The 19,812-nt window shown below is 65.9% G+C and overlaps 3 protein-coding genes across 6 annotated transcripts; 2 read left to right on the top strand and 1 right to left on the bottom strand.

The window, feature by feature from the left end:
- Nucleotides 1-1,034: 1,034 nt before the first annotated feature.
- RCOR2 (REST corepressor 2) lies at nt 1,035-5,470 on the bottom strand. Its single transcript, XM_084502369.1, has 11 exons — nt 5,238-5,470; nt 4,915-4,971; nt 4,727-4,807; nt 4,571-4,623; nt 4,292-4,453; nt 3,345-3,469; nt 2,940-3,204; nt 2,764-2,841; nt 1,920-1,977; nt 1,550-1,773; nt 1,035-1,470 (listed from the first exon to the last, which is right to left on the bottom strand). Exons 1-11 carry the CDS (start codon nt 5,347-5,349, stop codon nt 1,207-1,209), a joined length of 1,479 nt encoding a protein of 492 aa, XP_084358495.1. The 5' UTR covers nt 5,350-5,470; the 3' UTR covers nt 1,035-1,206.
- A 1,530-nt stretch (nt 5,471-7,000) lies between these two features.
- Nucleotides 7,001-11,373, top strand: NAA40 (N-alpha-acetyltransferase 40, NatD catalytic subunit). Of its 3 annotated transcripts, XM_084502368.1 has the most exons (9): nt 7,001-7,163; nt 8,777-8,872; nt 8,983-9,035; nt 9,147-9,242; nt 9,339-9,497; nt 10,191-10,274; nt 10,359-10,436; nt 10,569-10,613; nt 10,882-11,373. In XM_084502368.1, exons 1-8 carry the CDS (start codon nt 7,158-7,160, stop codon nt 10,582-10,584), a joined length of 588 nt encoding a protein of 195 aa, XP_084358494.1. In that variant the 5' UTR covers nt 7,001-7,157; the 3' UTR covers nt 10,585-10,613; nt 10,882-11,373. The 3 variants fall into 3 exon arrangements, with proteins under 3 accessions (XP_084358494.1, XP_084358492.1, XP_084358493.1); XM_084502366.1 differs by lacking the exon at nt 10,569-10,613; XM_084502367.1 differs by lacking the exons at nt 10,191-10,274; nt 10,569-10,613 and having other exon boundaries at nt 7,013-7,163.
- Nucleotides 11,374-12,757: 1,384 nt separating this feature from the next.
- Nucleotides 12,758-19,443, top strand: OTUB1 (OTU deubiquitinase, ubiquitin aldehyde binding 1). 2 transcript variants are annotated; one of them, XM_084502365.1, is made up of 7 exons: nt 12,758-12,913; nt 13,884-13,945; nt 14,033-14,131; nt 14,857-14,975; nt 15,080-15,164; nt 16,799-17,014; nt 17,511-17,573. In XM_084502365.1, the coding sequence occupies exons 1-7, from the start codon at nt 12,859-12,861 to the stop codon at nt 17,556-17,558; spliced, it is 684 nt and encodes a 227-aa protein (XP_084358491.1). In that variant the 5' UTR covers nt 12,758-12,858; the 3' UTR covers nt 17,559-17,573. The 2 variants fall into 2 exon arrangements, with proteins under 2 accessions (XP_084358491.1, XP_084358490.1); XM_084502364.1 differs by lacking the exon at nt 17,511-17,573 and adding an exon at nt 18,228-19,443 and having other exon boundaries at nt 12,760-12,913; nt 16,799-16,993.
- Nucleotides 19,444-19,812: the final 369 nt, after the last annotated feature.

Here is a 19,812-nt window from a genome sequence, read left to right as displayed (position 1 = left end):
TCTGGGGCTGTCTCTAGGGACGGGGGGGGATGTCCCCAGGTCTTGTAGGGTCAAGGTGGCCCCAAAAGCTCTGGGGACAGGGATGTCCCCAAGCCCTTTGGGGTCAGGCCGGGACCTGCGGGGCCATCCCAGAGCCTTATGGGGACGCCCTGGGTGTCCCCAGGTCCCCAAGGGACACGGGGTGGCCTTGGGGTGGCCTTCCTGTCCCCACGGGGACATTTTGGGGCCTTTCCATCCTTATGGGACGCGGAGCCTTATGGGGACAGGGGGACAGCGCGGGGGGGGCCCGGGCCTTATGGGGTGGGGGGGCCCGGAGCCTTTTGGGGACACCCCGGGGGGGTACGCCCCGTGGTGGCACCCTGTGGCCTTATGGGGACAGCCCGTGGCCTTGGGGGGGGGGCACCGGGACGCCCCCTGGGGACCCCCCGTGGCCTTGGGGGGGTCGCGGGGGTGTCCCCGTGTGTCCCCCCCCCCCAGGGCCACGAGGGGGACCCGGAGCCGTCCCCGCGCCCCCGCCCCTCACTCAGGAAGGGCCCCGCCGCGGGGGGGGGGCTCTGCTGCTGCCGGGGGCGGTTCCCCCCCCCTTCTCCTCAGCCCCCCCCCCGGGGGGGGTCGCCCCCCCCCTTTGACCTGCTGAACCCCCCCTCCCCCCCCAGCAGGGGGCGGGGCGGCACCCGGGGGGGGGCACCCCGGGGTGCTGCTGCCTGGGGAGGGGTTTTTTTGGGGGGGGGGGGGGGGGTGTTGGGGGGAGGCTGCAGCACCGCCGGCCCCCCCACGCCCCCCCCCGGCCGGCGCTCGCTGTCGATTTTCCAGGTTCTAGATTAAAATCTTTCCACAAAGAGCCGCTGCCTCCGCACCAGTGCTCCCAGTATAAACCAGTATCGCCCCCAGCACCCTCCCAGTACAGCCCAGTGCTCCCAGTTCCCCCCCCCCGCCACTGCACGCAGCCTCTCTAGTAAAATACCTTTATTGCAAACGTGGCCGGACACCCCCGCCCCCCCCATTTACCCCCCTCCCACCCCCAATTCCCCCCCCCTCCCAGCCCCCCCCCACCCCCCCGGGCCGCCTCTCCCCCACCCAGCGGGGGGCGCCCGGGGGCGTGGCCTCCGGAGTGGGCGTGGCCTCTGGGGGTGAGGGGGCGGAGTCCTCCAAGCCCTCTGCGCTGGGAGGCGTGGTCTCTCGAAGGGGGGGGCGTGACCCTGCCGCTCAAAGGGGCGGGGCGTGGCCGGCGGCGGGTGGGCGTGGCCTGGCGGCGTGGGCGTGGCCGGGGCGGACGAGCGGGGGCGGGGCCGGGCGCGGCGGCAGCGCCCGGCCCGGCTGCAGGGGGGGGGGCGGCCGGGGCAGCCCCGGGGGCTGCGGCGGCCCCGGGGGGGGCTGGGGCAGGGCCGGGCGCAGCAGCGGGGGGGGCTGCGGGGGTCGCGAGGGCGACGGCGGCGGCGGGGGGGGCGCCGACACTGCCGTGATCTGCACCTGCGGGGAGAGGCGGCGGGTTGGCGGCGACGGTGACGGGCGGGGGGCGGCAGCGGTTTGGGGGGGGGGGGGCGCTCACCTCTTCCTCCTCCTCGTCTTCCTCCTCCTCTTCCTCCGGGGGGGGCGGCGGCGGGGGGGGGCCGTTGTTGCCGCCGCCGCCGCGCTCGGCCTCCCACTCGCGCAGCACCCGGTCGAGGCCGAAGCGGCGGCGGGCGCTGGCCACGAAGCTCCGCACCTGCGCCGCCGTCTTGGTGCCCAGCACCGCCGCCACCGCCGGGAAGTCGCGGCCGTAGCGCCGCAGGGCTGCGGGGGGGGGCAACGGGTTAACGGGAGGGCCCCCCCATAACGGGAGGACCCCCCCATAACGGGAGGAACCCCCATAACGGGAGGGCCACCCCCTACCTTCCCGGGATACCCCCCCCCCGGTGTGGCCCCCCTCCCGCACTCACCCTGCACCGCCAGCAGCTGCTCGTCCGTGGTCCAGCGGGAGCTGAATTTGCTGGTGGGCTGTGGGGAGAGGGGGTGGAGTGGGACGCTGGGGGGTGCTATGGGGTCAGGGGATGCTGGGGGAGATGTTATGGGGTCAGGGGACGCTGGGGGGATAGCAGGGGGATGATGTGGGACCAGGGGACAGCAGGGGACATTGGGAGACACCAGGGGATGTTATAGGGTCGTGGGACACTGGGGGGTGCTATGGGGCCAGGGGACACTGGGGGAGATGTTATGGGGTCAGGGGACACTGGGGGAGATGTTATGGGGTCGGGGGACGCTGGGGGGATAGCAGGGGGATGATGTGGGACCAGGGGACAGCAGGGGACATTGGGAGACAGCAGGGGATGTTATAGGGTTGCGGGACACTGGAGGATGCTATGGGGCCAGGGGATGTTATAGGGTCGTGGGGGACACCGCAGAGCACAGCGTGATGCTGTGGGACACGATGGGGGCGTACGGGGACACGGGGACACCGTGGGGACGTGGAGTGACAGCGGGGGCATGAGAGGACACGAGGGGGGGTGTGGGGACGTTATGGGGTGTGTGGGGACGTTATGGGGTGTGTGGGGACACGAAGAGACGCGTGGGGACACTGGGGGACACGAGGTGATGGGGTGTGTGGGGGCATAATGGGGCGTATGGGGACATGATGTGACACCAGGGACACAACAGGACACAAAGGGGCGTGTGGTGCACCGGGGGGGGGCTGCACCCCCACTGCTGGCCCCCCCCCCAGGACCCAGGGGACAGAGGGACAGACAGGGGGACAAACAGAGCCCCCCCGACCCCCCCCCAACACACCTCGGGCGGCCGCAGCGCCTCCACGCCGCCCTCCAGCGCCTGCCTCAGCCCGCTGTTGATCTGCTTGATGCACTGCACCTGCGGCACGGGGGGGGGACACAGCGATCGGGGGGGGGCTCCTCAATGTTTCGGGGGTGTTTTTGTCCCCCCCCCATATAAATTTGGGGCTCAGCTACCTGGCGTTTGAGGGAGACGAGCTGGCAGTCGAGCTGCCGCAGCGCCAGGGCGCCCAGGTCGGGGTTGGCGGTGACGCCGGCCACGTCCTCGCGGCTCAGGTGCATCCCGCGGGGGGGCCGCCGGCGTTGCCGCGGGGGGTGGTGGCGGTACTGCGCCTCCTTGCGCCCCCCCAAGCCGCTTTTGGGGTAAAAAGGGTCTTTTTTGGGGTCGGCAGCTTCCAGTTCCCCTTCGCCGGTGAGGCGGTGCTCCTCCATCTCGTCGTTGCTGGGAAAGGGGAGGGGGTAATGGGGGTTGAGAGGGGCTCGGGGGGGGCTGGGGGGGTTTGGGGGGGTCGGGGGGGGCTTGGGGGGGTTCGGGGGGGTCGGGGGGAGTTTGGGGGGGCTCGGGGGGGTCGGGGGGGGCACCTGTCGTCCCGTTCCTTGCGCCCCAGCAGGCGCCGGGCCTGGCGGTCCATGACGCTGGTGCGGCTGCGCGTCTTCTTCCAGGAGTAGTAGTACTTGACCAGGCTGGGGATCAGCTTGTCGGGCAGCTGGGGGGGGGCAAAAAGGGTGAGGGGGGGGGCAAAAAGGGTGAGGGGGGGGCTTTGGGGGTGAGGGGGGGCACTTGGGGGGGGTTTGGGGGGAGTCGGAGGGGGTTTGGGGTCCCCCCGGCTGCAGGAGTGGGGATGAGGGGAGCGGTGGGGTTGTTGGGGGTGGCACTGGAAAGGGGTGGTGCTGAAGGGGGGGGCAGCATAAAATGGGGGGGCTCCATGAAATGGGGGGGCAGCATAAAATGGGGGGGCCTCCGTGAAATGGGGGGAAGCCATAAAAGTGGGGGGGAAGCCATAAAACTGGGGGACATCACAAAATGAGGGGGAATCCATAAAACTTGGGGGGTCGCCCTAAATAAGCGGGGGTAGCCCTAAAAGGGGGGGGCACCCCTAAAGCAGGGGGGTTGTAACATGGGAGGGGGCACCCCAAAAGTGGGGGGCGCCCCAAAAAATAGGGGGGTGCCACAAAAAAGAGGGGGGCGCCCCAAAAATGGGGGCACCCCAAAAATGGGGGGGCACCCCAAAAAAAAAAGGGACTGGGAGGTGATGGGGGGGGCGCAACCTGCAGGGGACAGATGGGGGGGCCACGTCCCATGGCCTATTTTGGGGGCTGAGGGGGGGGGGAGCACATTCTATCTGCTGGGGGGTGGCACAACCGCCTGGGGGGGGTCATTGCTGCGGGGGGGGGTCAGGGACTGGCACACCCCACGACCTAAGGGGGTGGGGTTGGGGTTCAAGCAGCTCCTGCCCGGGTTGGGGGCAGGGGGGAGCCCCCCGGGGGGGCGTTTTGGGGTGCGGGGGGGGCACGGGGGGGGCGCTGACCATCTGCTGGATGCGGGCGAAGCTCTTGCCGTGGAAGCTGAAGGCCTGCTCGAAGAGCACCTTGTCCTCCACCGTCCACTCGTCCGGGAAGGGCGTGAAGTTGGCCAGGTCGGCCAGCGACTTCTCCACGTCGTGCTTGTGCCACAGCAGCATGCCCAGCGCCTGCGGGGGGGGGCACACAAAACCGGGGGGGGGGGGGAGGCAATGGGGAAGGGCGTGGGGGGGGGGATTCAGCGGGTACCGGGTGCCGGGGGGGCACCCGGAGCGCCCCGGTGGTACCTGCTCGATGTTGTAGCCGTGCTTGTCCTTCGCCATGGCGATGTATTTATCCACTGAGGGGGGGGAAAAGGCATCGGGGGGGGGCAAAATGCCACGGGGGGGGGGGGCAGAGGTGGTAGGGGGGGGTCCCAGCCCTTCTCGGGGGGTGTTGCTCACGTTTGGCATCGGAGACGCAGTGGTTGGGCGCCCACACCAGCATCCCCTTCAGCTCCTTGTTGCTGTAGCGCGCGGGGCTCTCTGGGGGGCGACACGGGGGTGAGGGTGGTTTTTTTTTTTTTTTTGGGGGGGGGCACACACACACATACAAACGGGCCCCCCCCCCCCCAGCGCCCGCCCTGCCCTACCTGGTTTGCAGTCGGGGATCACCGCCTGGTAGTCGGCCCCCACGCGGATCATGCTGTCTGCGGGGGGGGGGGGAAATAAAAAAGCAAAAAGTGGGGGGGGGGGGTCAGCGGGGGGGGTGACACCGGGGGGGGGGGGCGCGGGCGAACAAAGCCGGAGGCCGGCGCACACGCGGCGGCGGCCGGGGACAATGGGGCCGCGGCCGGGGGACGGGGCTTTGTTCCCCCCCCCCCCCCATATAACCCGGGGCCGTTTTTGTTGCCCCCCCCCACCCCGTCCCCCGAGTGCTGCACGTGTATTTTCGGGGAGGGGGGGGGGCACTCACCGTGCGCGTGCTCGTCCTCGCTGCCCTCGTCCTCGGAGGGGGGGCCGCCGGCGGCCGACTTGGCGCGGCTGCGGGACAGGATCCCCGAGGGTTTCTCCATCACCGAGGGCATCGCCGGCCCCGAGGGGGGGGGCGCACGGCGTGCCCCCCCCCAGCCTTCCCCAGCACCCTAGGGCTCAGCACCGGCACCCCATTCCCGCAGGATGCAGCCCTTTTAATTTTTATTATTATTATTTTTTTTTTTTAGGGGGGGGGGGTGCAGCGGTGCTGGGCACCGGGTGGGTGAAGGAAGGGGGGGGGGGGGAGGGTCCCAAAAAGGGAGGTGAGGGGGGAGGGGGGGCGGTGTGGGGGGGTCCTGAGCCCACCCCGCGCCCACACAAAGCGCCGCCGGCCGCTCCCGCCGCCTGCCGGTGCCAAAGTAGTTCCAGCTCCCCCGGCCTCAGCACGGCCCCCCCCCCGAGCGTACCCCTCCGCCGGCGCGGGGGGGCGGCGGGAGGGCGGGCGGGGGCAGGCTGGGGGCGAGGGGGGGGCGGGAGGGACCATGGGGGGGGGGGCACGGGTGACGTGGGGACACGGGGAGGTGTGAGCACGGGGGAGGGGGGCAAGGGGGGGGCATGGGGGGGGGGGGAAGTGTAAGGGGTGTGCAAAGAGGTGGGGGGTGGGGGAGCGCGGGGGGGGGGGCAGATGCAGGTGATGTGGGGACATAAAGGGGGAGGTGAGGGAGGGGGGCAGGGGGAGGGGGGGATGGGGGGGGCAAGGGGGCATGGGGAGGGACACGGTGGGGGTATGGGGGTGAGGAGGACACGGGGACATGAGGGGGATATGGGGGGGGGCACGGGGGGGGACAGGGACATGGTGGGGACATGGAGATGAGAGGGGGACACGGGGGGGACGTGGACATGGGGGGGCATAGGGGGAAACAGGGGAATGGGAGGGGACAGGGAGAAATGGGAGGGGCACGGGGACATTAGGGGGCACAGTGGGGACATGGGGGGGCACAGGGATATTGGGGTGATATGAGGGGGGACACAGAGGGGACATGGGAACATAGGGGATATGGGGGGGGCATGTGGGGGACACAGGGGTCCCAGCCCTGACGTGGGGTGACAATAGGGTGGGCCCCACAGTGTGACCTTGGGGGGGGGGGTGATACAGGGCTGGGTGTCCTCGTTCCCTCCCCCCCCCCGGCATGGCAAAGGGCTGGGGGACAGTGGGAGGGGAGGCCAAAAGGGCCTCACCAGGGCTCGCTGTGGGGCAGGAGGGGGATGGGGACCCCATTTCGGGGGGGGGGCTGCTGGGGGGCAGCCAGGAGCCCTCCCCTCACCACAGGCCTTGCTGTGGGGCCGCCCCACACCTCCCGCCCCCTGCCGTGGGGCTGCTCACCGCCGCAAAGGGCACGGGGGGGCAGGCGGGGGGGTCCGGCTGGAGCCCATCGCCGCGGGGCAGCGCTGTGGGGCCGCTGTGAGGCGGCCGCGGGGCAGCGCGGTAGGCAGTGCCTCGGGCCCCCTCTGGGGCCGTTCTGAGGCCGGCTCCCCTCAGCGCAGGGTGTGGCCTCGCCGCCTTCCCGCCCAAGCCCCCCTCAGCCAATCAGCGCCCGCCTGCCTTCGCGCCTCGCGGCGCCGCCACGCGCACGACCGTTGGCACCGCCCCCCAGCCCCGCCCCTCTTCCCCCCTCCGCGCATGCGCACGACGAGGCCGGGCTCATCTGTTGACAAGGCGCATGCGCGCAGCTCTCCCCCGCTGGCCCCCCTCCCGCCCCGCGCGGGCTCTGCGCAGGCGCAGTGTCCCCGGCCGGCCGCAGGCTCGCGCGCCCCGCGCCCCTCCCCCCCCTATAAATAGGGCGCGCTCCCCGCGCGGCCCCTCAGAGCCCCCCGGGCCCCCGCGCCGTCAGGAGCTGCCGCGGCCCCGTTCGGCGCCGCTATGGGGGTGAGCGGGGCGGTGGAGGGGCCTGGAGCGGGGAAGCGGGGGGAGTTTGGGGCCTTTTGAGGGGGTTTGAGGCTTTTTTGAGGGGGTTCGAGGCTTTTTTGAGGGGGTTGGGGGCTTCTCGAGGGGCTCTGGGGCACCCCTGAGGGGGGTTTGGGGCCTTTGAGGAGTTTTGGTGGCGCCTCTGAAGGGATTTGGGGGCTTTTGAGAGGGTTTTAGGGTGTTTCTGAGGGGATTGGGGGCTTCTCGAGGGGCTCTGGGGCATTCCTGAGGGGATTTGGTGCCTCTGAGGGGTTTCGGGTGCTTCTCCGAGGGGATTTGGGGGCTTTTGAGGGGGGTTAGGGCATCTCTGAGGGAAATGGGGGCCTTTTGAGGAGTTTGGAGCTCCTCTGAGGGGATTTGGGACTGCCTGAGGATGCTTGTGGTCCCTTTAAGGGGATTTGGGGCTTTTTGAGAGGTTTGGGAGTGTTTCTGAGGGAATTGGGGTCCCTTTTGAGGGGCTCTGGGACATCCTTGAGGGGATTTGAGGCCTTCTGAGGGATTTGGGGTCTTTCAGGGGCTTAGGGGGCTTCTCTGAGGGGACTTGGAGCTCTCTGGGGGTGTTTGTAGACCCTTTAAGGGGATTTGGGTCGTTTTGAGGGGTTTTAGGGCATCTCCGAGGGGATTTGGGGGCTCTATGGGACTCTGCAGGGACCCTTGGCGACATTGCCCCCCCTGTTTTACCCAAATGTGGCTGCAAACTGCTGGGAAATGGGATGATTTTCTCCCTCGTGGTGGAAAAACTGCGCCTTTCTCCCCAAAATGACCCAATACCAGAGGTTTTGGAGTCTCTGTCCCAGCCGGCAGCAAGCGCTGAGGAAAAACACCGAAACCACCTGAAGTTCCCCAAACTGTGTGTGTGTGGGGGGGTTATTTAGGGGAAGGGCTCGCCCCACCCCACACTCAACGCATGCACACCGGCAGGCAGAGTATTGTAAAATCCTGTTTTTGCCTTTTTTGGGGTAGCTTTCATGGAGATAAAGCCCGGGGGCTCTTTTTCCTATGGAAATCTGAGGTCATTTGGGGATCCTGAGGTGATGCCGGCAGGGCTTGGGGGGGGAAATTGCCAGGGTTTTGGGGGAAAACGGCCTGGTTTTGGATTATCTTCAACAGGGAGCTTTTAACCAGTAGCAGAAATAAAAACAGAAATTAAAAAAATAATAATAAAAAGGGATAATTCTGCGTGTTCCACTGTATGTTTCATCACACAACCAAAGATTTGGGGGGAAACCTCACAAATTTCCCATCGGGCAGGGATTGGGACACAAAAAGAAGTTCTTGTCCTGCTCCGAGGTGACTTGTGGAGTTCAGCCTGCTGCTGTGTCCCCCCTCTGCCTATGTTTTTGTCAAAAAACACACTTTTCTTCCCCAAAACACACTTTTTTTTTTTATTTGTGAGGGGGTTTGGGTGAGCCCAGCTTTGTCAGCCCGCTGCTAATTGCTGATTTTTCTTTCCCTGGGGGCTGTTTTATGTTTTATCTCTTGTTGGGATTCTTGTGTTCCTGCTGGGCGGGGATTTTCATGTTAAAAAAAGTGCGGATTTAGCACAAAATCACCTTTTTCTGCTCCTCCTGCAGAGGAAATCCAGCAAGGCCAAGGAGAAGAAGCAGAAACGCCTGGAGGAGCGGGCGGCGATGGACGCCGTCTGCGCCAAGGTGGAGGCAGCCAACAAGGTGAGCACCCCCAGCCTCAAAACGGGGCCAAAAAGGGGCAAAATCAACCCTGCGGCGAGCAAACCTTGCCCCCCCTTCAATTTTTTGGGGCGCTGTTTGCTTCCTCCCAGCTCGAAGACCCCCTCGAAGCCTTCCCGGTGTTCAAGAAATACGACCGCAACGGGTGAGTGCCCCCCCCCCGGGTTTGGCAAAACCGTGGTGCTGCCGCCGGTGCCGTGGGGGGGTCAACGGTGCCTTTTTTCCTCCCCCCCCACCCCTTTTTCCTTTTTCCCAGCCTCGATGTCTCCATCGAGTGCCGGCGCGGCGCCCGCCTGGAGCCGGCCACCCTGGAGTGGGCTTTCGAGCTGACCAAGAGCAACATGCAGACGCTGTAAGTGCGCCCCCCTGCCAGCCCCGAAACCCCCGTGTTTTGCCCCAAAAACCGAGGAGGAGGGGGGGGGCCCCCCGGGGGGGTGTTTCCCCGCAGGTACGAGCAGAGCGAGTGGGGCTGGAAGGAGAGGGAGAAGAGGGAGGAGTTGGTGGACGACCGCGCCTGGTACCTCATCGCCCGCGACGCCGCCGCCGGCCCCGTCGCCTTCTCCCATTTTCGCTTCGACGTGGAGTGCGGGGAAGAGGTGCTCTACTGGTGGGTGGAAAAGGGGGCAGAAAGGGGCGGAAAGGGGCTGGGGATGGGGTAAAAAGGGCTCGGGAATGGGGCAAGAAGGGGGCTGGGGCAAAAAGGGGAAGAAAGGGGCTGGGAATGGGGCAAAAAGGGGAAGAAAGGGGCTGGGAATGGGGCAAGAAAGGGGCTGGGGCAGAAAGGGCTCGGAAATGGGGCAAGAAGGAGTGGAAGGGGGCTGGGGATGGGGCAAAAAGGGGTAGAAAGGGGCTGGGAATGGGGCAAGAAGGTGGCTGGGGCAAAAAGGGGTGGAAAGGGGCAGAAAGGGCTTGGAAATGGGGCAAGAAGGAGTGGAAGGGGGCTGGGAATGGGGCAAAAAGGGGCAGAAAGGGGCTGGGGCAAAAAGGGGTGTAATGGGGCAAGAAGGGGGGCTGGGGCAAAAAGGGGTGGAAAGGGGCTGGGAATGGGGCAAAAAGGGGTGGAAAAGGGCTGGGAATGGGGCAAGAAGGGGGCTGGGGCAGAAAGGGCTCAGAAATGGGGCAAAAAAGGGGTGGAAAGGGGCAGAAAGGGCTTGGAAATGGAGCAAGAAGGGGGCTGGAAAGGGGGCTGGGGCAAAAAGGGGCAGAAAGGGCTGGAAAGGGGGGTAAAGGGGGCTGGGAATGGGGCAAAAAACCCTGGAAACGGGGCCGTGGTGGTGATTTGGGGTTTTTATCCCCGCAGCTATGAGGTGCAGCTGGAGAGCCGGGTGCGCCGGCGAGGGCTGGGCAAATTCCTCCTACAGATCCTACAGCTGGTGGCCAACAGGTGACAGCAGCTTTTTGGGGCAAAAAGCGGGGTTTTCAGGGCTTTTTCCTCCCCCCTTACCCCCTTTTTTCCCCCCCCCTACAGCACCCAGATGAAGAAGGTGATGCTGACGGTGTTCAAACACAACCACGGCGCCTACCACTTCTTCCGGGACGCCTTACAGTAAGTAAAAAACTCCCAAACCTTTCAGTTTTCACCCCATTTCCCATCCCTTTTCCCCCCGGGGGGGGGCACCCCCTCTCTTTTTTGGGGGAGGGGGGGTTCCGTAACCCGCTGCTCACGCCCCTCTTGCAGCGCGCTGGCGACGTGAAGGGTTTGGTGCTTGCCCGGCTGCCGGAGGTGGGTGTCCGGGTGCCCCCGCAGCCCCCCCATTTCCCCCCCCTTTTTATTTTCACCCCCCCTTTTTATTTTCACCGTCCCCCCCCCCCCCCAATTTGTGCCTGTCGGGGTCACCTCTCCGCCCCCCCCCCCCCTTCGCGTGGCAGGCAGCCCACCCTTTCTATCCCCCTATATTGTTGTCAGGGGGGTTCTGGGGGTGTTGCTGCCCCCCCACCTTATTTTTTTTGACCCCCCCACCCCATTTTTTTACGTCCTTTTCCCCCCCCAGGTTTGACATCGACGACACCTCCCCCAGCGTCTCGGGCTGCTGCGGGGACGACTGCTCCTACGAGATCCTCAGCCGACGCACCAAATTCGGCGAGAGCCAGCACGCGCACCCCGGGGGGCACTGCGGGGGCTGCTGCCACTGAGCCCCAACCCTCCCCACCATGGATTTACCCAAATCTGAAGGTTTTTACCCCAAAGTGAGCTCGTCACTCTGTGCCGCGTATGGGTGTCCGGCCTGGCTGTGCCCCCCGGTGTCACCCTACTGTGACCCCCAGAGATTGGGTGCTGAAAGGGGTGGTTCTGGTCCCCTCCCTGCAGCGGGGGGGTCCTGTGCTGGGGGGACAGAGCTCATATTTTGGGGCACAAGGAGGGTTTTTGCCCATTTCGGATGTTTTCCGGTGCTGTTTCTACTGCCCCAGGGCAGCCACGGACTCCCCCTTTTTTTGATCGCTTCGGTTTGTACGTTACAAATAAATTGTTCACGAGGAATAAACGGACTGGTTTTGCCGGGATGACTCCCCAGTTCCCACCAGTTTGCACCACTTCGCCCCAGTTCCCCGGGGGCAGACGCAGGACTACATTTCCCAGCAGCCCCCGCGGCAGCGCCCTGAGCAATGAAAGAAAACTCCCGGCATGCCCTGGGGCTCAGGGGCTGGCCCCTATGGGCGGGGCTTACAGCGGAGGGCTCTGATTGGGGGGCGTGGTTACCGGTGAGAGGGTGTGGCCTCTTGACTCCTCCTCCGGAAGCGACTGGAGAAACGTCACTTCCGCCGCATCCCCGCCGCTGTCGCCATGCCGCTCGCCGCTCGCTTGGCCCGCTCCCTGCTGCGCCCCGCGGCCCGGCCCGGCCCGGCCCAGCGCGGCCTCGTCACGGGGCCTCCGCAGGATCCGCTGGGGCCCGCGGTGAGCGCGGGGGCAGCGGCTCGGGGCGGGGGGTGCCGGGCGGGGTGACCTTGCCTCCCGCTGACGCCGCTGCTGTGCCCGCAGGAGACCGTCGCCGGCTTCGCCGCTATGTTCGCCGTGTGCCTGGGCCCCGCCGCTTGGGTGCTGGCGCACCTGGAGGACTACAAGAAGCGGGAGTGAACCGGGGCCCGCACCGGGAATCGGGACCGGAACCGGGACCAGCACCAGGACCAAGAATGGGACCAGGAATGGGACCAGCGCCCCCGGGCCGTGCAGGCCCCGCGCCCTAATAAAGGCCGCTGATGTTCTCCCGCTTCTGTCCGTCACCGGGGCACCGGGGGGGGGCACCGGGGGGGCACCGGAGGGTGCGGGGGAAACGCTTTGGGGTCCGGGGGGGCACCGGGGGCTCCGGGGAGCACCTTGGGGCTCGGGGGGGGGGCACCTTGGGGCTTGGGGGAGCACTGGAAGGTTCGGAGGGGGGTACCGGGGGGCACCGGAGGGCTCGGGGGGCCACCTTGGGGCTCGGGGGGGACACCGGGGGCTCGGGGGGGTCACCGGGGACTCGGGGGGGGGCTGTGAGGTCATCAGATGACGTCACGGCCAGCTTCCCGGCCCGTTGCTAGGGGGCTGGGGGCTGAGGGAGCCCCGGTTGCTAGGGGCGGATCCGGTTGCTAGGGGGTGTGGCCTGGTTGCCGGGGAGGTCTGGTTGCTAGGGGGTGTGGTCTTGTTGCTAGGGGGAGGGGTCAGCCCTATGGGCGGGGCCCCACCGACCTCTTCTCGTCGCTAGGGGGCGTGGTCTGTTGCTAGGGGCGGTGTCATCCCGCCTCCAAGACCGTTGATAAGGGGTGGGCCCTGTTGCTAGGGGCGTGGCTCCCCCCCACACCCAGTATGGTTGCTAGGGGCGTGGCCTTCTAGGGGCGGGGCTCCTCCCCGTTGCGGTTGCTAGGGGGCGGGCCCCCGGTGCGGGATCCGTTGCTACGTCCCCGCTTCCGGCGGGGCGGCCGGTGCCCCGGAAGTTGTCGCGGCGGCCGCCGGTGCCCCGGAAGAGCTACGCGGGGCGGGGCTGCGGCGGAAGATGGCGGCGGAGGAGCCTCAGCAGAAGCCGGAGCCGCTCGGCGGCGACGCGGACGGTAACGGAGCCCCCCGGGACCCGCGGGCCCCGAACCGCCCGCAGCGCCCGGCCCCGGGAGGAGCCGGCGGGAGGGGGCCCGGGGGGGGGGCTGGGAACCCCCCTACGGGTCCCTATAGGCCCCTATAGGCCCCCAAAGGCCTTAGGGAGCCCCCCGTAGGCCCCACGAAGACCCTATAGGTCCCCTGTAGGCCCCCGAAGCCCCCTATAGGCCCTTCAAGGCTCCCTATGGATCACTTAAAGCTCCTATAGGTCTCCTAAATAACCTATAGATCCCCCAAAGCCCCCTAAAGCTCCCTATGGATTCCCTAAAGCTCCCTATAGGTCCCCTATAGGCCCCCAAAGCTCTCTATAGGCATCCTAAATAACCTATAGATCCCCCAAAGCCCCCTATGGATCCCCTAAAGCTCCCTATAGGCCTCCTACATAATCTATAGATCCCCCAAAGCCCCCTACAGGTTCTCTAAGGCCCCCTATAGGCCCCTAAAGCTCCCTGTAGATCCCCTATAGGTCCCCAAAGCCCCCTATAGGCCTCCTAAATAACCTATAGATCCCCCAAAGGTCTCTACGGGTCCTTTAAGGCCCCCTATAGATCCCCTATAGGCCCCCAAAGCCCCCTATGGATCCCCTAAAGCTCCCTATAGGTTCGCTATAGGCCTCCTAAATAACCTATAGATCCCCCAAAGCCCCCTACAGGTCCTCTAAGGCCCCCTATGGATCCCCTAAAGCTCCCTATAGGTCCCCAAAGCTCTCTATAGGCCCCCTAAATAATCTATAGATCCCCCAGAGCTCCCTATAGGTTCTCTAAGGCCCCCTATAGATCCCCTATAGGTCCCCAAAGCCCCCTATAGGCCTCCTAAATAACCTATAGATCCCCCAAAGCTCCCTACAGGTCCCCTATAGATCCCCTATAGGTCCCTAAAGCCCCCCAGTATTTTTTGGGGGGGTCCCTAAATATTTCCCCCCCCCAGGCGTCAACTGCCTGGCCTACGATGAGGCCATCATGGCCCAGCAGGACCGCATCCAGCAGGAGGTGAGTGCCCCAATTAATGGGGGGGGGGCTAATTAACCCCCCTCCTCGCTAATTAACCCCCCCCCCCCATTAATTAACCCCCCCCAGATCGCGGTGCAGAACCCGCTGGTGTCGGAGCGGCTGGAGCTGGCTGTGCTCTACAAGGAGTACGCGCAGGACGACCACATCTACCAGCAGAAGATCAAGGTGGGCACCAGTATGGCACTGGGCGGTTACTGGTTTGGCACTGGGAGGCTCTGGGGGTTACTGGTTTGGCACTGGGAGGCTCTGGGAGGGCACTAGTAAAGCACTGGGAGCACCAATTTGGCACTGGGAGGCTCTGGGAGGGCACTAGTAAAGCACTGGGAGCACCAATTTGGCACTGGGAGGCTCTGGGAGGGCACTAGTAAAGCACTGGGAGCACCAATTTGGCACTGGGAGGCTTCAGGGGTTACTGGTTTGGCACTGGGAGGCTTCAGGGGTTACTGGTTTGGCACTGGGAGGCTTCGTGGGTTACTGGATTGGCACTGGGAGGCTGTGGGAGGGTACTAGTAAGGCACTGGGAGCACCAATTTGTCACTGGGAGGCTCTGGGGGTTACTGGTTTGGCACTGGGAGGTGCTGGGAGGCCACTAGTAAGGCACTGGGAACACCAATTTGGCACTGGGAGGCTCCGGGGGTTACTGGTTTGGCACTGGGAGGCTTCAGGGGTTACTGGTTTGGCACTGGGAGCCTCTGGGGGGCACCGGTACGGTACTGGGAGGCTCTGGAAGGGCACTAGTAAAGCACTGGGAGCATCAATTTGGCACTGGGAAGCTTTCAGGGTTACTGGTCTGGCACTGGGAGGCCAAAACCCCGGGCCATCCCCTGGGGCTGTCCCCAAATGTCCCCAGATGTCCCAAAATGTCCCAAAATGTCCCTTTTTTCCCCCAGGACCTGCTCCAGAAGTACTCCTACATCCGCAAGACGCGGCCGGACGGGAACTGCTTCTACCGCGCCTTCGGCTTCGCGCACCTCGAGGCCCTGCTGGAGGACGGCCAGGAGCTGCAGCGGTGCGTGGCCCCCCCCTTGTCCCCCCCCCCGGGACCCCGTCCCCTTCCCCCGTGTCCCCGCAGCCCCCCCCCCGCGGCGCGGTGCCACCCGTTTTGTCCCCCAGGTTCAAGGAGATCTCGGCGCGCAGCAAGGACGAGCTGGTGGCGCAGGGCTTCACCGAGTTCACGATCGAGGACTTCCACAACACGGTGGGGGGGGATACTGGGGGGTACTGGGAGGCACTGGGGAGACACTGGAGGGGGACTGGGAGGACACTGGGGGGACAGGGAGGCACTGGGGGGGACAGGGAGGCACTGGGAGGACACTAGGGGGGACTGGGAGGACACTGGGAGAACACTGGGGGGACTGGGAGGCACTGGGGGGACACTGGGGGGACTGGGAGATGCTGGGGAGGCACCAGGGAGTACTGGGAGACACTATGGGAGCACTGGGGGGACACTGGGGAGGACGGGGAGGGGACTGGGGGGACACTGCGGGGGACTGGGGGGAATGGGAGACACTGGGGAGGCACTGGAGGGGGACTGGGGGGGACAGGGAGATGCTGGGAGAACACTATGGGAGCACTGGGAGGACACTGGGGGGACTGGGAGGCACTGGGAGGACACTGGGAGGACACTAGGGGGGACTGGGGGGGATGGGGAGGACACTAGGGGGGACTGGGAGGCACTGGGAGGACAGTGGGGGGACTGGGAGGCACTGGGGGGACACTGGGGGGAATGGGAGATACTGGGGAGACACTGGAGGGACACTGGGAGGCACTGGGGGAGACAGGGAGATGCTGGGGAGGCACTGGGGGGACACTGTGGGAGCACTGGGAGGAAACTGGGGGGGACAGGGAGATGCTGGGGAGGCACTGGAGGGACACTGGGGGGACACTGGAGGGACACTGGGGGGACCCTGGGGGGGACAGGGAGATGCTGGGGAGGCACCAGGGGGGACTGGGAGGTACTGGGGAGACACTATGGGAGCACTGGGGGACACTGGGGGGACACTGGGGGGGACTGGGAGATGCTGGGGAGGCACCTGGGGGGACTGGGAGACACTGGGGGGACACTGGGGGGGACTGGGAGATGCTGGGGAGGCACCTGGGGGGACTGGGAGACACTGGGGGTATGCTGGGGATGTTGGGGACGTGGTGGGGAACACTGGGAGGGGACTGGGGCCATGGTGGGGATACTGGGGGACACTGGGAGGACACGGGGGGCACTGGGGACACTGGGGATGTGGCAGAGGACACTGGAGGGACACTGGGGGCCACACTGGGGATACTGGGAGGACACTGGGGATATGGGGGGGACACTGGGACGTGTGACCCCATAACGGTGTGCGTGACCCCATGATGACGCGTGTGACCCTATAAAGGCGCGTGTGACCCCCCCATGTGGCCCCATAACAATGTGTCTGACCCCATAACCCCCCCGTGTGACCCCATAACCCCCTGTGTGACCCCATAACCCCCCCCGTGACCCCATAACCCTCCATGTGACCCTATAACATGCCCCCCCTGCAGTTCATGGAGCTGATCGAGCGCGTGGAGAGTATGAACCCTTAACAGTGTGTGACCCTATAATCCCCCCTGTGACCCCATAACGATTTGTCTGACCCCATAACCCCCCCCGTGACCCCATAACCCCCCCCGTGACCCCATAACCCCCCCTGTGACCCCATAACGTGCCCCCCCCGCAGTTCATGGAGCTGATCGAGCGCGTGGAGAGTATGAACCCTTAACAATGTCTAACCCCATAGTGGTGTGTCTGACCCCATAACCCCCCCCGTGACCCCATAACCCCCCCTGTGACCCCATACCGTGCCCCCCCCGCAGTTCATGGAGCTGATCGAGCGCGTGGAGCGCCGCGTGCCGCTGCCCGAGCTGCTGGCGGCCTTCAACGAGCCGGGCACGTCGGATTACCTGGTGGTCTACCTGCGCCTGCTCACCTCGGGCTGCCTCCAGCGCCACCGCCGCTTCTTCGAGCAGTTCCTCGAGGGCGGCCGCAGCATCAAGGAGTTCTGCCAGCAGGTTTGTGCACCCCCCCGATCCGTGCAAGGCCTTGCACGGCCCTTGCACGGCCCTTGCACGGCCCCTGCGTGGCTTTGTGCAGCCTTGCACGGCCCCTACATCACTTTGTGCAGCCTTGCACAGTCCTTGCACGGCTTTCCACAGCCTCACACGGCCCCTAAATGGCCTTGCACGGCTTTGCACGACCCTTGCACGACTCCTACGTCACTTTGTGCAGCCTTGCACGGCCCCTACGTCGCTTTGTGCAGCCTTGCACGGCTTTCCGCAGCCTCACACGGCCCCTAAATGGCCTTGCACGGCTTTGTGCAGCACCATATGTCCCCTAAATGGCCTTGCACGGCTTTGCACGACCCTTGCACGGCCCCTGCGTGGCTTTGTGCAGCCTTGCACGGCCCTTGCACGGCTTTCTGCAGCCTTGCACGGCCCTTGCACAGCTTTGTGCAGCCCCACATGGCTCCTAAATGGCCTTGCATGGTTTTGCACGACCCTTGCACAACCCCTGCGTGGCTTTGTGCAGCCTTGCACGGCCCTTGCACGGCTTTGTGCAGCCTCACATGGCTTCTAAATGGCCTTGCACGGCTTTGCACAACTCTGCACGGCCTTTGCACGGCTTTCTGCAGCCTTGCACGACCCCTAAATGGTCTTGCACGGCTTTGCATGGCCCCTACATGGCTCTGCTGAGCCTTGCACAGCCCCTAAATGACCTTGCACGGCTTTGCACAGCCTTGCACGTCCCCCAGTGCCCCTCCCACTGCTCTTGCATGGCCTTGCACAGCCCCTGGTGGCCCTTGCACAGCTTTGCACGGCCTTTCACGTCCCCTAATGACCCTTGCACAGCCTTGCACGTCCCCCAGTGCCCCTCCTACTGCTCTTGCACGGCCTTGCACGTTCCCTAATGGCCCTTGCACAGCTTTGCACGGCCTTGCACGTCCCCCACTGCCCCTCCCACTGCTCTTGCACGGCCTTGCACATCCCCCAATGGCCCTTGCACTGCTTTGCACGGCCTTGCACGTCCCCCAGTGACCCTTGCACGGCCTTGCACGTCCCCTAATGGCCCTTGCACGGCCTTGCACGTCCCCCACTGCCCCTCCCACTGCTCTTGCACCCCTTCCCCCCTCCTTTCACAGCCTTCCCCTCCCCTTATCCCCCCTCCCACCCCCTCCCACCGCCCCCCAACCCCTCCCACCCCCCTCGCCCACCGTCCCCACCCTCTCCCCTTGTGCCCCTCGTGCAGGAGGTGGAACCCATGTGCAAGGAGAGCGACCACATCCACATCATCGCCCTGGCGCGGGCGCTGCAGGTGCCGGTGCTGGTGGAGTACATGGACCGGGGCGAGGGCGGCGCCACCAACCCCCACGTCTTCCCCGAGGGTTCCCAGCCCCGCGTCTGCCTCCTCTACCGCCCCGGCCACTACGACATCCTCTACAAGTGAGCTCGGCCTCGGGGGAGCCTTGCACGGGCCTCGCACGAGCCGCGGGGGGAGCCTGGCACGAGCCTCGTGAGCCTCTCGCACCAGCCTCGCGGGAGCCTTCGGGGGAGCCTCGTGGGAGCCTCTCCTCCTTGGGGGGCTTCGCACGAGCCTCGTGGGCCTCGCACGAGCCCAGTGTGAGGCTTGCACGAGCCTAGTGTGAGCCTTGCACCAGCCTCGTGCGAGCCCCGTGGGATCCTTGCACCAGTCTTGCGTGAGCCTCGTGTGAGCCTTGCACCAGCCTCGTGTGAGCATCATGCGAGCCTCGTGTGAGCCTTGCACCAGTCTCGCGTGAGCCTCGTGTGAGCCTTGCACGAGCCTCGTGTGAGCCTTGCACGAGCCTCGTGTGAGCCTTGCACCAGTCTCGCGTGAGCCTTGTGGGAGGCTTGCACCAGCCTCGTGGGAGCTTCCCCTTCTCAGGGGCCCTCGTGGGAGCCTTGCACGAGCCTCGTGTGAGCCTCACACCAGCTTTGTGTGAGCCTCGTGTGAGCCTTGCACCAGTCTCGTGTGAGCCTCGTGGGAGTCTTGCACCAGCCTCATGGGAGCTTCCCCTTCTCAGGGGCCCTCGTGGGAGCCTTGCACGAGCCTAGTGTGAGGCTTGCACGAGCCTCGTGTGAGCCTTGCACCAGTCTCATGTGAATCTCATGGTATCCTTGCACCAGCCTCGTGTGAGCAACGTACAAGCCTCGTGTGTGTGAGCCTCACACCATCCTTGTGCGAGCCTTGCACCAGCCTCGTGTGAGCCTCTCCTCCTTGGGGGCTTTTGCACGGCCTCGCACGAGCACCCGCGGACCCTCCGGTGGGTGCACGAGGGCCTCGTGCGACGTTGCTGCCGGTGCAATCCCCTTCCGGCCTTGCACGGCCCTCGTGTGGCCTTGCACGAGTCCCATGAGGCTCTCAGCCCCCTCCCCCCCCCCTCGTGCAGCCTTGCACGCCCCCTCCCCTCCCCCCTCTGGTTCCTGAATAAAGACGCGGCCCAAAACTCGTTGCACGTTTTTATTGGGGGGGGGGGAGGAGAACTGGGGGGGGGGGTGGGGGGAGCCTGCTCTGCCTGCCACACGCGTGTGCAAGAGGACAGGCACGAGGGACAGTCCTTGTGCAAGGAGAGCTCTGCAAGACGTCCTCGTGCAAGACGTGGCCCTTGTGCAAGATATCCTCGTGTGACCGTGCCCCCCCCCACATATGCAGTCCTTGCACACCCGTGCACGGCCCTTGCACACGTGCTGCTGCCCCCTGGGACCCCCAACTGCCCCCCCCAGCCCCAAAACTGCCCCTGGGAGCACCCAAAGTGCCCCTGGGGAGCAGAGGAGCAGCAGCCCCTTGTGCAAAGCCCTCGTGCAAGCCCTGTGGG

Source organism: Aythya ferina (genome assembly GCF_964211825.1).
Source record: "Aythya ferina genome assembly, chromosome: 38".
Lineage (NCBI taxonomy): Eukaryota > Metazoa > Chordata > Aves > Anseriformes > Anatidae > Aythya > Aythya ferina.
The sequence above is the reverse complement of the archived record's forward strand: the minus strand, read 5'-3'. Positions and strand labels throughout refer to the sequence as shown.

Excerpts from the sequence above, each read along its gene's own strand:
- RCOR2 (XM_084502369.1), bottom strand. The coding sequence starts at position 5,349 with ATGCCCTCGGTGATGGAGAAACCCTCGGGGATCCTGTCCCGCAGCCGC. Across the intron at positions 3,205-3,344 it reads CGCAAGGAACGGGACGACAG|CAACGACGAGATGGAGGAGC; the intron begins GTGCCCCCCCCG and ends CCCCTTTCCCAG. Across the intron at positions 1,774-1,919 it reads GCAGCTGCTGGCGGTGCAGG|CCCTGCGGCGCTACGGCCGC; the intron begins GTGAGTGCGGGA and ends CCCCCCCCGCAG.
- NAA40 (XM_084502366.1), top strand. Across the intron at positions 9,243-9,338 it reads AAGAGCAACATGCAGACGCT|GTACGAGCAGAGCGAGTGGG; the intron begins GTAAGTGCGCCC and ends GTTTCCCCGCAG. Across the intron at positions 10,275-10,358 it reads CTACAGCTGGTGGCCAACAG|CACCCAGATGAAGAAGGTGA; the intron begins GTGACAGCAGCT and ends CCCCCCCTACAG.
- OTUB1 (XM_084502364.1), top strand. The coding sequence starts at position 12,859 with ATGGCGGCGGAGGAGCCTCAGCAGAAGCCGGAGCCGCTCGGCGGCGAC. Across the intron at positions 12,914-13,883 it reads GCTCGGCGGCGACGCGGACG|GCGTCAACTGCCTGGCCTAC; the intron begins GTAACGGAGCCC and ends TCCCCCCCCCAG. Across the intron at positions 13,946-14,032 it reads AGGACCGCATCCAGCAGGAG|ATCGCGGTGCAGAACCCGCT; the intron begins GTGAGTGCCCCA and ends AACCCCCCCCAG.